Source organism: Capsicum annuum, chromosome 1 (assembly GCF_002878395.1).
Source record: "Capsicum annuum cultivar UCD-10X-F1 chromosome 1, UCD10Xv1.1, whole genome shotgun sequence".
NCBI classification, from domain to species: domain Eukaryota; kingdom Viridiplantae; phylum Streptophyta; class Magnoliopsida; order Solanales; family Solanaceae; genus Capsicum; species Capsicum annuum.
In genome coordinates this window covers 4,953,068-4,972,347 of record NC_061111.1, presented here as the reverse complement: position 1 = coordinate 4,972,347, position 19,280 = coordinate 4,953,068, and the positions used below count along the sequence as shown (strand labels likewise).

The 19,280-nt window shown below is 37.5% G+C and overlaps 1 protein-coding gene across 1 annotated transcript; it reads left to right on the top strand.

Moving 5' to 3' along the window:
• Nucleotides 1–253: 253 nt before the first annotated feature.
• LOC107858599 lies at nt 254–2,590 on the top strand. The gene is made up of 9 exons (XM_047415302.1): nt 254–341; nt 542–706; nt 811–903; nt 984–1,175; nt 1,305–1,340; nt 1,533–1,688; nt 1,777–1,830; nt 1,952–2,092; nt 2,201–2,590. The coding sequence occupies exons 2-9, from the start codon at nt 545–547 to the stop codon at nt 2,588–2,590; spliced, it is 1,224 nt and encodes a 407-aa protein (XP_047271258.1). The 5' UTR covers nt 254–341; nt 542–544.
• Nucleotides 2,591–19,280: the final 16,690 nt, after the last annotated feature.

The following is a 19,280-nucleotide window of genomic DNA, read 5'->3' as shown; positions in this document are numbered from 1 at the left end:
TAAAGTGATAAATTTGGCTCTTTTCCCTTGCCTATTATATCAAATTTTAAAATTAAAATAGAGAACATTAACCATAAAAGGAAAATAAACAATCATGAATCAGCAATATACAAATAACGAAATGTTATTAATGCAATTTTAAATATTCCCCCCCCTTCACATCTGTTAATTTTAATTTGACCAAAATCCAATTATTTAATGTTTATCTAAACAAATTCGAAGATAAGCACCTTTTGGACAAATCATTTGGAATTCCCACCATTGTTCTATAAATTCAAGAGGAATTCATCCCCAAATTAAAACAAAACATAGGTGCCTGGCCTTTTTGACAATAGTTTTTGGTGAGTCATTTTTTTTTCTTCTTTTACATAGATTTATTGCATTTGAGTTGACGGTCTATCGGAAACAACCTCTCTACCTCTATGAGGTAGTCCTCCTCAGACCTTACTTGTGAAATTTCACTGAGTATATTATTGTTGTTGGTAGCCTGGAATGAGATGTGATTATATCTTTGCTGTTTTCTTTTTATTAATGAATTCAGAGAATGTTGATTCATCAAAGAAATGTTCTACCAATTTTGTTGGTATTATATTTGCTTATGAGTTTTGACGGAGTTCAAGGAGAAATAAAGTTGTCCAAGCTAGAGGAATTATCATTGGAAAAACAACTTAAATTGTTGAACAAACCAGCGGTCAAAACAATCAAGGTATATGTGCCGAGTTATTTTTATTACAAGCTCTTGACATAATATTATACAACATTTAACATTAATTTGATAACTTGTAAATTTATAAAATATTTGGTTCATAGACTACATGGGGAGACACATACGATTGTGTGGATTTTTACAAGCAACCTGCATTTGATCATCCATTACTAAAGAATCACAATTTTCATCCCGAGGTATGCATTTTTGTTTCTTTTTGGGTATAGAACTTTATAAGAATATAATATTGTTGATAGATTAATTTAAGAATTTGCAGATGAAACCCACTTTATCGACGATAAAGCAAACTCCAAGTAACTCAACCATTGATATTTCAAGGACATGGATAGAGAAAAATGGTTGTCCTTCGGGAACCGTTCCCATCAGAAGAGTTACCAAAGATGATCTTATTAGACAAAGACGTATGCCATCACGAGAAGATTTCATATTTGAAGCTCCATTAGATGATGTAAGATAATATAACAATATCACATCAATTTTGTTTAAAAGTAAAGCCCAATTTTGTCAATGTAAGATAATGTTGCACCAATTTATTTCATTATGTATAAATATGACATTTTCTATTCCCATTGTGCAGACTAACATCATTCTTGAGGAAAGAGGAGTAAACACGGTATAAATATGAAATCAATTTATTTTTTGGGGGGTTATATTTCACCTTTTGGGTTGAGTTTGAAGTAACAAGATGTAGAATTAGTTGGTTCCAATTCTTCTAAGTTCCACTTAAGATTTCAAGTGAATGAACATAATGTTAATTTGGATAATTTATGTAACGAGATAATAACAATTCACTTTTGATATTCAGCGTGCAATAGTTAAAACTCCAGATGATTCAAGAAACAAGTTTGCTGGAGCGGGAATGGTAGCTAGCTTATGGAATCCTAGTGTTGAAGGTGCACAAAATAGTGCGTGTCGATTGAAGATTCAAAAAGGACCAGATAGCATGCAGGCTGGTTGGAGAGTATGTTTAACACATTATTTATTAATAATCTAATTTCTTTTCCCTGCAATACTTTCAATAGTTATGCCCCCTCTAATTCTTGTTTTAGGTTGATCCAACGTTATATGGGGACAATAAAACTAGGCTTTTTATACATTTTCAAGTAAGTTTTTTCTTAGGTACTTCATTAAATTATTTCTATCTCGTGATCATGGTAATTGAATTTTTCAATCTAGCTATCACCTCAATGGATAATATTTCATAAATTGGTTAATGTTTTCTAGGCTGGAGATAGACAGTGCTTCGATATACTATGTCCTGGCTTTGTATTAATAAATAGTGAAATAGTTCTTAATATCGCACATGAAAATGTTGCACTTCAAGGGGCTCCACATAATCGGGAGATCACTCTCTACATTGTTCGGGTACAATTTATGTATTTTTTTTTAATCTACTTTAATAAGTTTTCAATAACAGCATCAAGTTTTTGATCCTTTCTCAAAATGCTAACGTACATTTTTTGAAAATTATAGGATCTTACAAATGGAAACTGGTGGCTTTTATACGGAGAAAATCAGGATAAAGTTGGTTTTTGGCCACGTGATCTTTTCACTTCATTACAAAACGATTTTGTTGAGAATGTTGAGTGGGGAGGAGTGACATACACTCCGCCAAATTCATCTAATCCTCCAATGGGCTCTGGTTTTTTTCCTGAATTTCCAGATCCTTCGCGTTATGCTTATTGTAGGGGTCTTGTACTTTTAAATGATAAGGGCGAAACTATAAATGCAGAAAAAACACTCATATTTCTTGACAATCAATCATTATACAAAGTTTTGGATAGACCATATTATGGAACTGGAAAGTTCCCACATTATGTATTTTACGGGGGACCTAATGTTCCAAAAGAAAAACTAATGTGATTTGTTTATTGTTGATAATATAACTATTTTCTTATTGGCAAAAGCTGCAATTTGTTAAGATGGCAAATAGAATAAGGGCAATGAATTATTGAAACTCCATTTCTTATTTTAGGTAAATCCTATAGGAATATTATAACTAGACTTTTTAGACACTTTCAAGTAAGTTATCTTGGGAACCTAAATGATTTCCATCTTATTTACGTGAAACAAGTATCTTGCTATCGAGTTATTTACATCATTTGCAAATGGTTCATGAAATTTTAAATATTTTTAGGTCAAAAAGTAAATATAGCTTCAATATATTATGTCCTGGCTTTGTAAGAGAGTTTGTATGGTGGGATATTCTCCACATTGGTGGAAGAAGTGAGAAGGTTTAAGTACTTTGGTCCTTTATGTGCATTTGAAGATACAAGCCCACCAAATATATATTTCCCTAAAGAATATACCAACAATCATATTAGGATCGGAAACTGAAAAGTTCCCGTATTGTGTTTATTACGGGGGTGCAGGTGATATATACATAGATTATGTACTTAGTGACTAAAGATATATCTTTGCGAAGTTCTTTATTTGGACTTATATTCCATTTTGAATTGAACTAAACTTTTAAATGCCTAAGTGTTTGTAACACCCCAAATCTGGTACCCAGAACACTACACGGTGCTCATGACCCCGAAGGACCACAAGCTAATCCATGACTGATATCTGTACCTGTACACTATATAACATACTGTATATAATGCGAAAACATGAACTGAAAGGCCATAAGGTTCAAAATTGAGATATAATATGTGATAAAATATAACATTTGGGTGGGGTATGAAATATCCAAAATAAAACCGAAATAAGCTATTGTCGCACAACTTTTTAACTCCAAAAGATTAGATTTTAGTTCGAAAGGGTTTTTATTAGTAAAGTGACAAAAAGATTAAAAATTTATTTCGAAAAAGGACTATTTACATTTTTTATTCAGAGTCACCACTTGGCATAATCCGGTGTGCCAAGTCACCTTTGAAAAATCCTTTTCAAAACTGTTTTGACTCTTTTAAAACTGATTTGCGAATAGAGATTCCGGCTAAGGAATTCTATTGACCGTGGGGAAGGTGTTAGGCACCCTTCGATCCCGTGGTTTGACCACGGTCGCTTGGTGGAGCATATCGACAAATTTGACACTATGAATGTATAAACCACACAAAGCACGCAAACAAGCACAAACAAACACACGAAAACAAAATAAATCTAAAGTATAGTGTCCAGTCAAATTATATAGCCCCGAAATAAATAAATAATGCGAAAATAAATCCTATCTAGCTATCTGCACTCCACGACTCCACCCGACACCTCGGGCCTTCACCACGAACATCTTCCAAGTACAAGATACTTCGGGGCATTCTCTGGATAAATCAATATAGATTCTTCGAGGCGTTCCCAGGCCAAATGAATACATTTTTTAGTGCGAGAAGATCAACTAGTCAACAAAATTTCAAATATTCCACGGAATTTCCAACATTCAATCAAAGCCACCGATTCTAAACATTTTCCTACCCAACCTATTTGCCTAAACCAATTGACGTATCATGATATTACCAAATTCAATTAACGTTCATTTCAAGTTATTCGAACAATGAAATCAAACTAACTAAGATCGCCAATTATATCAAGTTTCCAATTCCCACCCCAAACCCATTTTTGACCACATGATTAGTGCATGCTTCTATTATCCATTCACATCTAAAAATCCGAAGCCAACATTGACGCAAACAACCAACGAAGATTCGAACTAAGCACACAACACATGAATCATCCACACCCACAACACCAGTAAAGAATAAAATAAGGTAAAGATTGGAAGAAGAAATGGACCTTTGAAGAATCGATTACGTTGATAATAATGTTTAAGAAAACCACATTCGAGAGCCCGAATGGAAAACCTCAACGGTGATGAAATCCCAACTTAGTATAGAGACACCGCAATCCGAGACTGAGATCCTCGAATGGAAACCCCCAATGACAAACACCACAAATCAGTATTCCAAAATTGGAGCTCTAAACTAGTTGTGGTAAGCAGATTAATATGAAATGGGACCCCACGACTCAAAATAGTGGCAAATCGATGAATCCGAATCGAGAAAAATGCAACCAAACAATCAACCCGCCTGAGACCTATACAGAAATCAACTTGAATAGGGATAATTTCAGTGAAGAACTCACTGTTGGTTCACGTCCCGACGGGTCGTACCGTTATCCAACTAGTTCTGCTCATAAATCGATGAAAAATAAAGAAAATTAGGTCGGTCAGTAGGTTTTTTTTTTCAATAATTTCGAACAGATTTGGTGACTTTTCGACGTGTCTCGGGTGAAATCTTGTCCGGAATAGTAACTCGAGCACAGAATTGACATCTCTCTCTCACCCTTCTCCCTCTATCTCTCCCTCTCTCATGGGTATGTTTTGTGCGATGGAGAAGAAAGAAAAAACAATATCGGGTCTCTCAAAATGGAGTCTAAGAAGAAAAAGGAAAAAGAAAATGGTCACTTTGCTCGTTGAAGATGGCAATGATGGCAACGTGTGGTTCTCTGTATTTTTTTTTTGTGTTTTTTAGAGTCTGATATCTCTATCCATGAGAAAAGAAAAAAATGGAGGTTTTTTTTTTTGTGAATGGCAGTGTGTATGTATATCTCCCTTCTTTTTTGGTCTTTTGTGACTTTATTCCAAAAAAAAAGAAAAAAACCGTGACAAAGGTGGGTTGGGAGGGGGCACGTGAATGGGTGAGGGGGTAGGGGTAGGGTAGGTGGTGATGTGTTTTTTTTTAATTGGAGGGGTAAGAGTTAGGTGTCTATTTTTGATTGGGTGGATTGTTGTAATCTTTAAAATAAGACAAAATTAGTTAGGTTTGTTAAATGGGATAAAAACAAAATAAAAACAAATAAATAGATGAATAAAAGATGAGGTGGTTATCTATTTCTTGGGAAAAAATTATAAAAATGAGATTAAATTGTGTGATATTGAAATAAGAAATATTATTGACGGGATAAAATTACGTGTCTACATCATGCCCCCTTTGAATGTAAACACCTAGTGTTTTCATACAAAGAAGTAGACAACGGGACAAAATTTTGTCCCGATCATTATTCGAATAAAGAAACAAAAGAAAGAAGGACAACCGAGTCTTGGCGGACATCCTACCTACCCAAGTTATGAGGGAATCAAGTGATAGGTATCTCAAAGGATTGGAAGGAGATGGACTATACCGAGTTGGAGAGTCGAGTGAGGTTCCATCGAGGTTTCGGTCCACAGCTCTGTCATTACATCAAAAATGAAAATTACAAGTTAAAAACATAAATGGAATTACAAAAATACTATCTATGCAGCTTCTATTGAACTCTTGACTCGCTACTTCATCACCCTATTCTTCAGGCGGGCTCCTGATTTGCAATTTCTTCAACTTGTTGTCTGACTTTCAATTGTTTCACCTCATTGCTTAGCTTTCAATTTCCTCACCCTATTCTTCAGGCGGGCTCCTGACTTGATATTTTTCAATCTGCTAACTTTCAAATTTTCACGTTGTTGCTTTGTTTTCAACTTCTTCACCTTGTTTCTTGACTTTCAACTTCTTCACTTTGTTGCTTGACTTTTCACTTCTTCACCCTGTTCTCCAGGCGGGCTCCTGAAATCACATCAAAGCTAAAAAGAAAATTATCCTAAACAAAATTATTATAAAGAGATTTCATTTTTTGAAAGTAATGTCTCATTCTTCGGGAGGGTCCTGAACAAAAGTAAAATCTCATTTTTCAGAAAGGTCCTGAACAGAAATTAAATTTCCATTTTTCAGGAGGGTACCGAACAAAAGTAAAGTCCCATTTTTCAGGAGGGTCCTGAATAGAAAGTAAAGTCCCATTTTTCAGGAGGGTGTTGAACAGAAAGTAAAGTCCCATTTTTTCAGGAAGGTCTTGAACAGAAAGTAAAATTCTATTTTTCAGGAGGGTCCTGAACAGAAAGTAAAATCTCATTTTCCAGGAGGGTCCTGAACGGAAAGGAAAATCCCAATTTTCAGGAGGGTCCTGAACCTAAAGTAAATTTCCATTTTTCAGAAGGGTCCTGAACAGAAAGTAGAATCCCATTTTCCAGGAGTATCCTGAACAAAAAGTAAATTCCTATTTTTCAGGAGGGTCTTGAACAGAAAGTAAAATCTCATTTTTCAGGAGGGTCCTGAACAGAAAGTAAAATCTCATTTTTCAGGAGGGTCCTAAACCTAAAGTAAATTCCCATTTTTCAGGAGGGTCCCGAACATAAAGTAAAATCTCATTTTTTAGGAGGGTCCAGAACAAACAGTAAAATCCCATTTCCCAGAAGGGTCCTGAACAGAAAGCAAATTCTCATTTTTCAGAAGGGTCATGAACAGAAAGTAAAATTTCATTTTTTCAGGAGGGTCCTGATCATAAGTAAAATCCCATTTTTCAGGAGGGTCCTGAACAGAAAGTAAAAGTCCATTTTTCAGGAGGGCCCTGAACAAAAACTAAAATCTCATTTTTCAGGAGGGTCCTGAACAGAAAGTAAAATCTCATTTTTCAGGAGGGTCCTGAACAAAAAGTAAAATCTCATTTTCAGGAGGGTCCTGAACCTAAAGTAAATTCTCATTTTTCAGGAGGGTCCTGAACATAAAGTAAAATTCCATTTTTTCGGAGGGTCCTGAACAGAAAGTAAAATCCCATTTTCCAGGAGGGTCCTGAATAGAAAGTAAATTCCTATTTTCCAGGAGGGTCCTGAACAGAAAGTAAAATTTCATTTTTCAGGAGGGTCCTGAACAGAAAGTAAAATTCCATTTTTCAGGAGGGTCCTGAACCTAAAGTAAATTTTTATTTTTCAGGAGGGTCCTGAACATAAAGTAAAATCCCATTTTTTAGGAGGGTCCTGAACAAAATTTAAAATCCCCAAATATGCTTTCCCAAAGGTAGTTGAACTTATCCAACAAAACTTTGCCACTGTTTCATGAAAGAAAAATTTGTCAGTTAAAACTTAGTGGTGGCTTGCAGCACTTGGCTTTCCAGGCATACACTCCAGCACTCGTTTTTTTCGTCTTTGTTTCAGATTACTGACACTTGCCCCTGTCTTGTTACATCATTGACCCAAACCAGATCGGGGGAAATGAGTTCTGACTCAAACAATGAATTTTCATTTTACTATGCCACTGAGATGCACCCTTTTCCAAATCTGAATGCTCCCACAAACCCAGCAGCCGGTCGGTTGATAGACTTCCTTTGCTTTGTGTTGAATTACGATCATATTTCTTTCATGTGCTGGTCCTTGGCTTTTCCTCATACAATTGAAAAGACTAATAGCAAGTTTTGAAATCCTTTCTCGCTTGTTTTGACACAGACTTGACTTAAAATGTAAAGAAATGATGGTGACTTTTATTTTGATAAATGACTTAAAAAGACAAAAGCATGAATATGTAAATGAAAGAAAAAGGTAATGTCCCTCTTTTTAACAAAGAATAAAACTTATCTGAAGATGGCAACCAACTCCAATGACTATGACATGCATTTTGGATTAAGCTGCCTGGTCTTTCTATCCAAACTTCCTATTTGTTGTTGACTTCGTGCCTTTGCCGCCGCTGCTTCTTCCAACCCATTGGACTCATATATCTCATTCAATTGACAACATGTCTTTAATGGCTCATACTCTTCATTAATGGGATTTTCAGCAAGATGATCTACTAAGTCTTGGGCTTTTATGGTGTTTCGAGTCACATATACAATGTCGAACTCGGTAAACAATATTTGTCGCTTTGACAATCGACCCATTGGCATAGGCTTCTGAAATATATAGTTCAGCGGATCCATGCGGGAGATGAGATAAGTAGTATAGGGTGAAAGATAATGCTTCAACATCTGTGCTACCCAAGTCAGGGCACAACATGTCCTTTCAAGAAGTGTGTACTTGGCTTCATATGTTGTGAACTTCTTGCTAAGGTAATAAATAGCTTGCTCCCTTTTGCCCGTGACATCATGCTGACCCAAAACACAACTGAAAGAATTGTCCATGACCGATAAATATAAGATCAAAGGCCTACCAGGCTCTGGTGGTACCAGCACAGGCAGATTCGATAGATATCTTTTGATTTTATCAAATGCTTCCTAGCATTCTTCAGTCCACTCAAACGCAACATTCTTCTTCAGCAACTTGAAAAGGGGCTTGCAAGTGGTTGTGAGTTGAGCAATGAACCTACTGATGTAGTTCAATCTACCCAGAAAACTCATCACCTCTGTCCTATTCTTAGGCAGAGGAAAATCCTAAATGACCTTGATTTTTGAGGGATCCAATTCAATTTCCCAGCGGCTGACTACAAACCCCAACAGCTTTCCAGACGGAACTCCAAATACATATTTTTCTGGGTTGAGCTTGAGATTATACCTGCAAAGCCTTTCAAAGAACTTTCTTAAATCTTTAACATGGTCAGCCTAACTTTTTGACTTAATAATCACATCATCTACATAGACCTCAATCTCCTTATGCATCATATCATGAAACATAGTGGTCATGGCTCTCATCTATATTTCTCCAGCATTCTTCAAACCGAACGACATAACTCGATAACAATAGGTCCCCCATGGTGTGATAAAAGAAGTCTTTTCCACGTCTTCATCATCCATAATGATCTGGTGGTATCCGGTATAGCAATCCACGAAAGAGGCTACCTCATGTTTAGCATAGTTGTCCAGCAAAATATGGATATTGGGTAGCAGAAAATCATCCTTTAGACTTGCTCTGTTCAAATCATGGTAATCAACACATACTCGAATTTCGCCATCTTTCTATGGGACAGGAACAACATTGGATAGCCACGTAGGATATCGAGCCACTCGAATGACCTTAGCTTTAAGTTGTTTCAAGATTTCCTCTTTGATTTTGATACTTAAATCAGTTTTAAACTTCCTCAACTCCTATTCACAGGGGGGAAGAAAGGATCCGTTGGCAATTTATGGGCCACTAATTCAGTGCTTAAGTTAGGCATATCATCATAAGACCATGCCAAAACATCCTTATAATCAATTAACGCTTGGATTAATCCATCTTTTAGCTGTGGAAAAGCATGTACACTGATTTTAGTTTTCCTAACATCTTCTTGATTCCCTATATTGATTGGCTCAATTTCATTCAAATTAGGATTTGGCTTGTCTTCAAACTATTCCAACTCTTTGCTTATTTCCTCTAGTGCCTCTTCTTCATCATATTCCCCATCTTGCTTCATTATATCTTGATTAGTTTGGATTTTAAGATCAGGCTAAAAATTTCACTTGCATGTCATGTCATTAGAATCAGTATAAAGAGAACTATATAAAGAAAAAGAAAAAATCAAAATATATTAGACACAAAATAAGGGGACGTTGCATTTCATTAAAAGGGAAAGATAGGAGGGTTTAAACACAAATGACAACAGAATGTAAACAAACAAAATTCCAAATTAAAATCCTGGAATAACTCAAATAAATAGAAAGAAAAACAAAATGAACTATCAAAACTCCCTTCTAATGGGGAGAGGAGTGACTTTCCAATTGTTGAGTTAGACCTCAGGACCTATGAACTGCACGTCTGCCTTACTGGTACCCTCTCCTACTTCAACCATGTCAACATCAATCAGCAAGTTCTGGAAGTCATCAACCAATTCAGTTTTAAATTCTACAGGCATCATAACATCGCTCTTGACAAATGATTCACTAAGTAGCAGCATTGGGCGAGGGAGTGGCCATGTTTCCTTTTTCCTTTCCTTGGCCTTCTTCAAATCTTCAGTCATAGATTCAAATCCCAGACCAAAAGTGCCAATGTTCTCTCTCGGACATAAAGGACGAACGATACCGTGCAGAGACACTCCCAAACCCTTTTCTGGCACAAATCCATATTTCAAAAGCTCACTCACCATCATGATAGAAGCGGAAGACAATTGTGGTCTCGGAATAACCTGCCCTTCAACGATACGATTCACCAACACTATATCAAAAGTTTGATAGACAAATATCTCCTCTACATTGTTTTCTTCAATAAGGGACAAGGGAGAATCTTCGTAGGCGGACAAATCCCATTCACCATGAATAACCACTTCTTGCCTTTCATGCTCAAACTTGATCATTTGGTGCAATGTAGACGCAACCGCCTTGGCCTTATTGATCCATGGTCTTCCCAACAACAGATTGTAAGAGGAGTCTATATTCAATACTTGAAACTCTATGGTGAAATCAACAGGCCCTATAATCAACATTAGTTTTATTTCGCCAATGGAGTTTGATTTTGCACCATCGAAATTCCTGATACATACATTGTTGGGCCTGATCCTGTCAACACCAATATTAAACTTTTGTAAAGTAGAAATAGGGTAGATATTTGCACCTGGACCTCCATCAATCATGACATGTGTCACATAGAAATCTTCGCACTTCATTGTAATGTAAAGACCCCGGTTATGCCCTGTACCTTCAACAGGCAATTCATCATCAGAGAAGCTGATCTGATTGACCTCAAAGAATTTTCCAATCATTTTCTTAAGCTGATTTACTGTAATCTCTCTAGGAACATATGCTTCATTTAATACCTCCAATATAATATCACAATGTTCCTTGGAATGCAATAATAAAGATAAGAGGAAAATTTGAGCAGGGGTTTTCTTCAACTGATCTATTATTGAATACTCTGACAACTTCATATTTTTCAAAAATTCCTCGAATTCTTCTTCGGTGACATGCTTTTTGATAGATGAAGGTCCACTCACAATTGGCTTGGACTTCCTTAAACTTTCAGGCATGAAGCATCTTTCTCACCGAGTCAAACCCCCTGCTTCATCTACATCTTCCACTACTTTCTTCCCCTGATAGGTCATCATAGTCCGCTTATAGTTCCAGGAAACCTTTTTCATGTCAACTATCGGAGGTTGGGTCATCGGTTTGGGAACAATAGGCGCTGCCAGTGCTCCTTTCACCGTCAAGATAGGCTTACCTGGAGCTCCTACCACCATCAACTTAGGTTTATCTTGACTTAAATCAACATATCTTTTGGTACCTTGCACTGTGATCATGCGTTTCTTTGTACTTTCTTGGGTTTTATCTTCTCCCATTCCTTCCTAGCTTGATGACATTGCTTTCAATGAATCTGCCACATTTACTGATTTATCCTCATTGGTCTGTATTCTAACAATAGGCTTATAACACCTTGACGACTCTTTCCCATCATATATCAGTTCTAACATATTGGTTTCAGAAAGAGTTGGCAACAGATTCTGGTTAATATTTGGAGCCTCCGGGGCCTGGACTAGAATTTGATTTTCATCAATTAAATCGTAGACACCTCTCTTCAAAGCATTTCTCAATATCGTGCCCCAAAATGTCAGAACAATACGCACATCTTAATGAATAATTAAGATTTCTCGGAGGTGGATTTGAAAGCCCTCCTTGAATTGAGCTTAAGACCTTCATATTTCTCAACCTATCAAACAAGCTAGCATATGACTCTCCAAGAGGTGTGAACTGATTTTTTACCGCCTTCTCTTTCTTGTACTAGGGCCTGGGTTGGAAACCAGGTCTGGAGGAGTTTTGGTAATTTGGTGGAGTTGATAGACGATTTTGTGGAGTTTCCATGCGCCATTGCGGGTTAGAAGGGGTTTGGGCATATGGCTGCGCGCTATATACTAGGTACGGGGGTGGTGAAATGGAATATAATGAGTTTTGTGGAGGGTAGTAATGGTAGGGAGAAATATATGGAGCTTGGGGATAGACTTGGGCCTGGGATTGGGTATAGGGGTGAGGAGGCCTTTTGGGATAGGAATGAGTTCCAGCTATAATGGTCGCTACGTCTTCTTTCTTCTTTTTACCTCCGAACACCCCAGATCCACCTTGAATTGCTTGTGTGGTGGCTTTTAACGCGGCAAAACTCACTATCCGTCAGTCTTGATTCCGTCCTCTATCATCTCTCCCATTTTTAGGACTTCAATAAATGACTTTTCCATCGTTGGAAGTAAATATTGAAAATATGTCTCATTCTGTGCATGAATGAAAACCTCTACCAACTTACTCTCCTTCATTAGAGGTTTTACCCTCGCGGCCTGTTCACACCATTTTATCACGTATTCCCGAAAGCCTTCAGTACTTTTATTCTTCATGTTGACCAGGGATTTCTCATCAGGAACCAGATCGGTATTATATTGAAAATGTTGCACAAATTCATTAGCTAGGTCATCCCAATTATTCCAATTGTCAATATCTTGATCGACGAACCATTCTAAAGCCATACCGGAAAGACTCTCGCCAAAGAAATCCATAAGCAAATCTTCTCTTCCCCTTTTTAGCCCTCAATTGATTGTAATAACATCCCAAATGCACCACGGGATCACCGTGCCCCGTGTATTTATCAAAACTCGGGCATTTTAAAACCAAAGGGGAGGTTATAACTGGGAACATGCAAAAATATTTATAAGCAACACTCTTATAACCTCCGACTCCCTGCAAATTCCTCATGGCCTATTCTAAACTCTTCAACTTTCGCGCCATGACTTCTTGTTCCTCTGTTGCAATAGGCTTCTCCATTTCAAATGGAAACGTGGGTGGCTAAGTGTATCCATATGGTTCATTCATCTTAAAAGTGGGCTCTGGGGCACAATACTGATTCTCCAAAATTTTAAACATTGGTTCACCGATAATCGAGTAAGTACCATTATCGGACGCACAACATAGGTAGGAGCTTTAGGCGGTGGCGGAGCCACAAAAATAGGTGCTGCTGGTGGTGCTGACTGAGCAGCGAGCCTTGGTTGGGGCGCTTCCAGGGGCACACTAGATGTGCCCGGATAATATTTTTGTGGAGTGAATCCTGGCGCGTGCTCGGGTAACTCAATAGGAACAAAGAATTGCTCCTGAGAGAGCGGTGGGCAATTTGGTATATTCCTAAGATCTTCAGGGAGTGGAGGAGGAGGCCTGCCACTAGCCCATGCTCGGTGCTGATCTACCAATTGTTGTCTAAGTCTCAATACCTCATCATTGTGTTCTGAACTTTATTCCCTGGGATTCTGATCTGGATCAACGATTGAATTTTCAATCTCCCTACTAGCCATGGCAAGCTTCTCTTTTGATCTATTGAAGTACGGATGACTAGCCAGTGCTCTACAAACCAACCACTTATCTGAAAAAACATGCTCATCAAAGACAAAACCCGTTAGGATCAGGTCAGGCAACAATCATAGAACACATTGTATACATCCTAGGTTTATGCATATTTCTACCGGCCTTTGAGGGTAATGAGGCCATTTTAACATCATCCCGATTTCTCTATTACATTATCACACCTCGTTCTTTCTGCTTTTCACCTCCACTTCTCTCTTCTTTTGCATCAATCTCTTCTCTTCCTTTTTTTTTTCTCTTATTTCTCTTTCTTTCTTTCCTGCTCTCGCGATCTTATTTCCTTTTATCATTCTTTATGGCTTTATTTTTTCTCTAAAAGAGGAAAATTGGGGAAAATCAAAGAAACAAAATGATTAGATCGAACCCAAAAGTAGGTTGCCTACGTATCATATTGTACATGAATTAGATCTTGCGTAGTTCAAGAAAAATATCACGAAATTGAAGATTTTTGATTTTCCATTTTTTATTAACGATAAGCACACAAAACGAATGGTCCATGCGACATCACGACGTATTCATACGAGAGACAACTAAATAGATTAAGACAACTTAAATCTAATCACCAAATACTAAACAACACTCTAGACCCATAAGACGACATGTGAGACATTCCTAATAAAGTCCATAATGCTAAAACAAACTTGACCTGAACTTAACAAAGACACGCTAATATAATGACAGAAAATAAATGACTCAAACTAAATATAAGAAGTGCTCCTTCAAACTAGTGCTCTCTGTCGTGTCCCTGGCTGAGATGGACCTGTCTGTGAAGTTCTCGCCTTACTAGTCCAATTTTGCAATATACCCTGCAATGACACCTTGATATTTAGAAGAAAGATCCTAGTACGTGTTGTGTCCTCATGGGGAGTACACCTGAAAAGACTGTTCTGATATCCTTCCACAGTTGTGAGAAAACCTGCTAACTAAACTCTCAATTCTTCTACTTTGGCCCCCGCACTTTCATCCTGGCGGTCATCGACTATACATTTTTCTGGTATTCTCCCTCTAAGTTGTGCTGGTAATGGCTAACTGACACCCCAAGGAATGTGTTGTAGCCAGATTCCATATCTTGGAGTGTATCCTGGATTATCTAAACCTTCTTTGAAGGTATTCACGCCCTGCCACATTGCATTAGCCTAGAACTGCTTGTATTTAGTCTCATCCTTAGCTTGGTCTCTAAAATACTCAACGTCCTTTTGGCGGTCCATGACCAGTGGAACATTTTGCAGTCTGCCCAACTGACGCATTACTCTCAAAGGGGTATATGGTCGAGTACAATTAAGTCCCAACAAAATAAGAAGGATTTGCATGCTACATCCGACCAGGATTGTTTTCGGGTGAATCCAAAAATATGTCCATAGAACATTGTCATCTGTTCGTGAGTCGTGTAATTAAATTCAAGCCTTGACTCCCACTGGCAATGACAATTTATCAAAGCGCATTCTTTCTTCCATGACTTTCACTCGATCAGAGAAGCAATGATCAATGACATCTGATTTTATCAAAGACGAAGCATGCAAATGCTCCATCATCCATAGTTGCAACACTAGATTACTTCCTTCGAAGAACCACAACCCATCTTTTATTTCAGTTAGGGCCTTATATATCTATACTAAAATTATAGGCACTAGAGCAACCTTGATCCCTTGATCCTTATGAAATAAGGTCATCACTACAGATTACAACCGAGTATTAATACGTCATTCGTCTTGTGGAAACACTAAAGTGCCTAACAAAGCGAGAGCGAAGATTTCAAGACGTTTTCTTTCCCATTTCTTCTTAGTTATATGAAACTTATCCCAAAAATAATCAAAACCTCCCAATAATCCCAATCAAGTGAACAAGTAGTCTAGGGAAATCCATGATTGACTAAGGCATCCCAAATGCATATTCTTACTCTTTAAACCACAACGATGAAGAAAGCTCGAGCTAGTATGATTGCGGGATCGGATCATCTTTAGACGGATGTAAGACAACTGACATAGACCAGATATTTTTGCCAGAGTAGGCGTCATTTCACATTTTCCAAACCTAAACACCAAAATACTAGGATCCCAAAAATTTGACGCTGCCACTATCAGATCTGGATGGGGCGTGAGATGCAAGAGGGCTGTAAGATTACCCAACACTATCTTTAGCTCGTACTGCTTAGCGTAGTTGAACGTACCCCCCCCAGTTGACTAACTTTTTAGGGACCTTGGAAACCACCCTAGCTCTAGACCTCGTGGTTGGGTCCATCCTAAAATAACACATAGGACATTAACTTAACAAGCAATTCAATTAGAGAAAAAGATTCCCAACCCGTGGGAATTTGAAATAGATATATGTTTAAGGGACAGACTACTTATGACTCCAAATCACCGAATAGTACCGCCGAATGAAATGAACCTACTTGGCAAGGACCAGTTAACAACACTAGATTACGTGGAGAAAGACCCTAGGCTAAAATTGAGACAAAAACCAAAAAAGTAAAGAGATTATCGGACCCACCGAGGGTTGCCTATGTATCCCGCCCCGAGGGACGGGAATCAAGTATGCATAGTTTGCCCAGATTGGACAATTAACGATTAACTAACAGACTTACCCTAACTTAAGAGACACAATCAAAGCCAGACGAATAAAAACTTTTTGGGTTTTCGGTTTGACACCACATAAAAATGACACCAACAATCATGAAAGAATTTTTTTTATGAAATGTACAAAAATTCTATCATTTTTTTGAATTTTCTTTTTATAAAAAGTCTCCTATTTGTAAAAAAAGTCTTTTGATATTTTTGCGTTATAAATGCATGGCAAAGGAATAAAAGGAAAATCTTTTGATGTTTTTGAGAACATGAGTGCGAGAGGTAAAAAAAATCAACAGCCATATAGAACTCTAAAACTACAAAACACTCTTTCTGATTCACCTTTTTTTTCAACACTTTCTTGACTACACACTTTACTTCTAACACATGCTTTCCCCCAATCGATCCATCAAATGACCAGATTACCATCAGAGATACAACATTTAGCACGTAGGATGCTTTAGAGGTGAGTCTCCTACAAAGGGCCATGTAGGTCCCACTAGGTCTCAATATAATGTAGATAACCATGACTTGAAGGCTGACCTACGCTGCGGTTTACTAACATGGTTGTTTGGGGGAGCGTATGATCGATAGTGGCTGCGAGAGCTTTTCACCCACTCCATAACACCGATGCCCCCCCTCCTAAAATAAGGGTGACTCAACTAGAGGTCGTGTACAACACGTGTACTACGGACTTGTTGCAAAAATAATGACTCGGGTTATGCACATGATGCCAGATATAATGCGGTGACACATAAAGAAAAACTGTAAACACATAACAAGTAGGCACTCAACAATGATAAAACAAATACGAACAATAACACAAACAATGTCTATACACCCATAGTATCAAACAAAGCCGATACAACTTCAAAAATTAGCTCGCATTCTGAAAAATTCCTAACAGAGTCGCCACAGTTGTCACACCACTTTTTAACTCCAAAAGATTAGATTTTAGTTCGAAAGGGTTTTTATTAGTAAAGTGAAAAAAAGATTAAAAATTTGTTTCAAAAAAGGACTATTTAAATTTTTTATTCAGAGTTGCCACTTGGCATAATCCGGTGTGCCAAGTCACCTTTGGAAAATCCTTTTCAAAACTATTTTGACTCTTTTAAAATTGGTTTGCAAACAGATATTCTGGCTAAGAAATTTTGTTGACCGAGGAGAAGGTGTGAGGCACCCCTCGATCCCATGGTTTGACCATGGTCGCTTGGTGGAGCATATCGGCAAATTTAACACTATGAATGTATAAACCACACAAAGCACGCAAACAAGAACAAACAAACACACAAAAATAAAATAAATCTAAAGTATAGTGTCCAGTCCAATTATACAGTCTCGAAATAAATAAATAATGCGAAAATAAATCCTATCTAACCTACACTAATCCTATTTGCACTCCACGGCTCCACCTGACACCTCGGGCCTTCACCACAAACATTTTCTAAGTACAAGATACTTCGGAGAATTTCCGGAATAAATCAATACAGATTCTTCAAGGCATTCCCTGGCCAAACGAATACATTTTTTAGTGCGAGAAGATCAACTAGTCAACAAAATTTTAAACACTCCACGGAATTTCCAACATTCAATCAAAGCCACCGATTCTAAACATTTGCCTACCTAACCTATTTACCTAAACCAATTGATGTATCATGATATTATACATTTCAATTAACATTCAGTTAAAGTTATACGAACAATGAAATCAAACTAACCAAAAGCGCTAATTATATCAAGTTTCCAATTCTCACCCCCAAACCTCTTTTTAACCATATGATTAGTGAATGCTTCTATTATCCATTCACATCTCAAAATCTGAAGCCAACATTGATGCAAACAACCAACGAAGATTCGAACAAAGCACACAACACATGAATCATCCACACCCACAACATTAATAAATAATAAAAATAGGGTAAAGATCGGGAGAAGAAATGGACCTTTGAATAATGGATTACGTTCATAATAATGTTTAAGAAAACCACATTCGAGAGCACGAATGGAAAACCTCAACGGCGATGAAATCCCAACTCAGTATAGAGACACCATAATCCGAGACTGAGATCCTCGAATGGAAACCCCCAACAACAAACCCCACAAATCAGTATTTCAAAATTGGAGCTCTAAACTAGTTGTGGTAAGCAGATTAAGACGAAATGGGACCCCACAACTCAAAATAGTGGCAAATCGATGAACCCAAATTGAGAAAAATGCAACCAAACAATCAACCCGCCTGATATATATACAAAAATCAACTTGAATAGGGCTAATTTCAGTGAAGAACTCACTGTTGGTTCACGTACTGACGGGTCATAGCGTTATCCAACTAGTTTGCTTAGAAATCGATGAAAAATAAAGAAAATTGGGTCGGTCAGTAGACTTTTTTTTCCAATAATTTCGAACAGATTTGGTGACTTTTTGATGCGTCTCCGGCGAAATCTTAGCTGGAACAGTAACTTGAGCACAGAATTGATGTCTCTCTCTCACCCTTCTTCCTGTATCTCTCCCTCTCTCATGGGTATATTCTGTACGATGGAGAAGAAAGGAAAAACAATATCAGGTCCCTCAAAATGCAATCTAAGTAGAAATAGGAAAAATAAAATGGTGTCACTTTGCTCGTTGAAGATGGCGATGATGGCAACGTATGGTTCTCTGTATTTTTTTTTTGTGTCTGTTAGAGTGTGATATCTCTATCCATGAGAAAAGAAAAAAAATGGCGTTTTTTTTATTCATGAATGGTAGTGTGTATGTATATCTCCCTTATTTTTTGGTCTTTTGTGACTTTATTCCCCAAAAAACTAAAAAAAAACGTGACAAAGGTGGGTTAGGAGGGGGCACGTGAATGGGTGAAGGGGTAGGGGTAGGGTAGGTGGTGATGTGTTTTTTTTAATTGGAGGGGTTAGGGTTAGGTGTCTATTTTTGATTGGGTGGGTTGTTGGAATCTTTAAAATAAGACAAAATTAGTT

Coding starts and splice junctions, on each gene's coding strand:
- LOC107858599 (XM_047415302.1), top strand. CDS start 545: ATGTTGATTCATCAAAGAAATGTTCTACCAATTTTGTTGGTATTATAT. Junction 1,341..1,532: donor AGGAAAGAGGAGTAAACACG/GTATAAATATGA, acceptor TTTGATATTCAG/CGTGCAATAGTTAAAACTCC. Junction 1,831..1,951: donor GGCTTTTTATACATTTTCAA/GTAAGTTTTTTC, acceptor AATGTTTTCTAG/GCTGGAGATAGACAGTGCTT.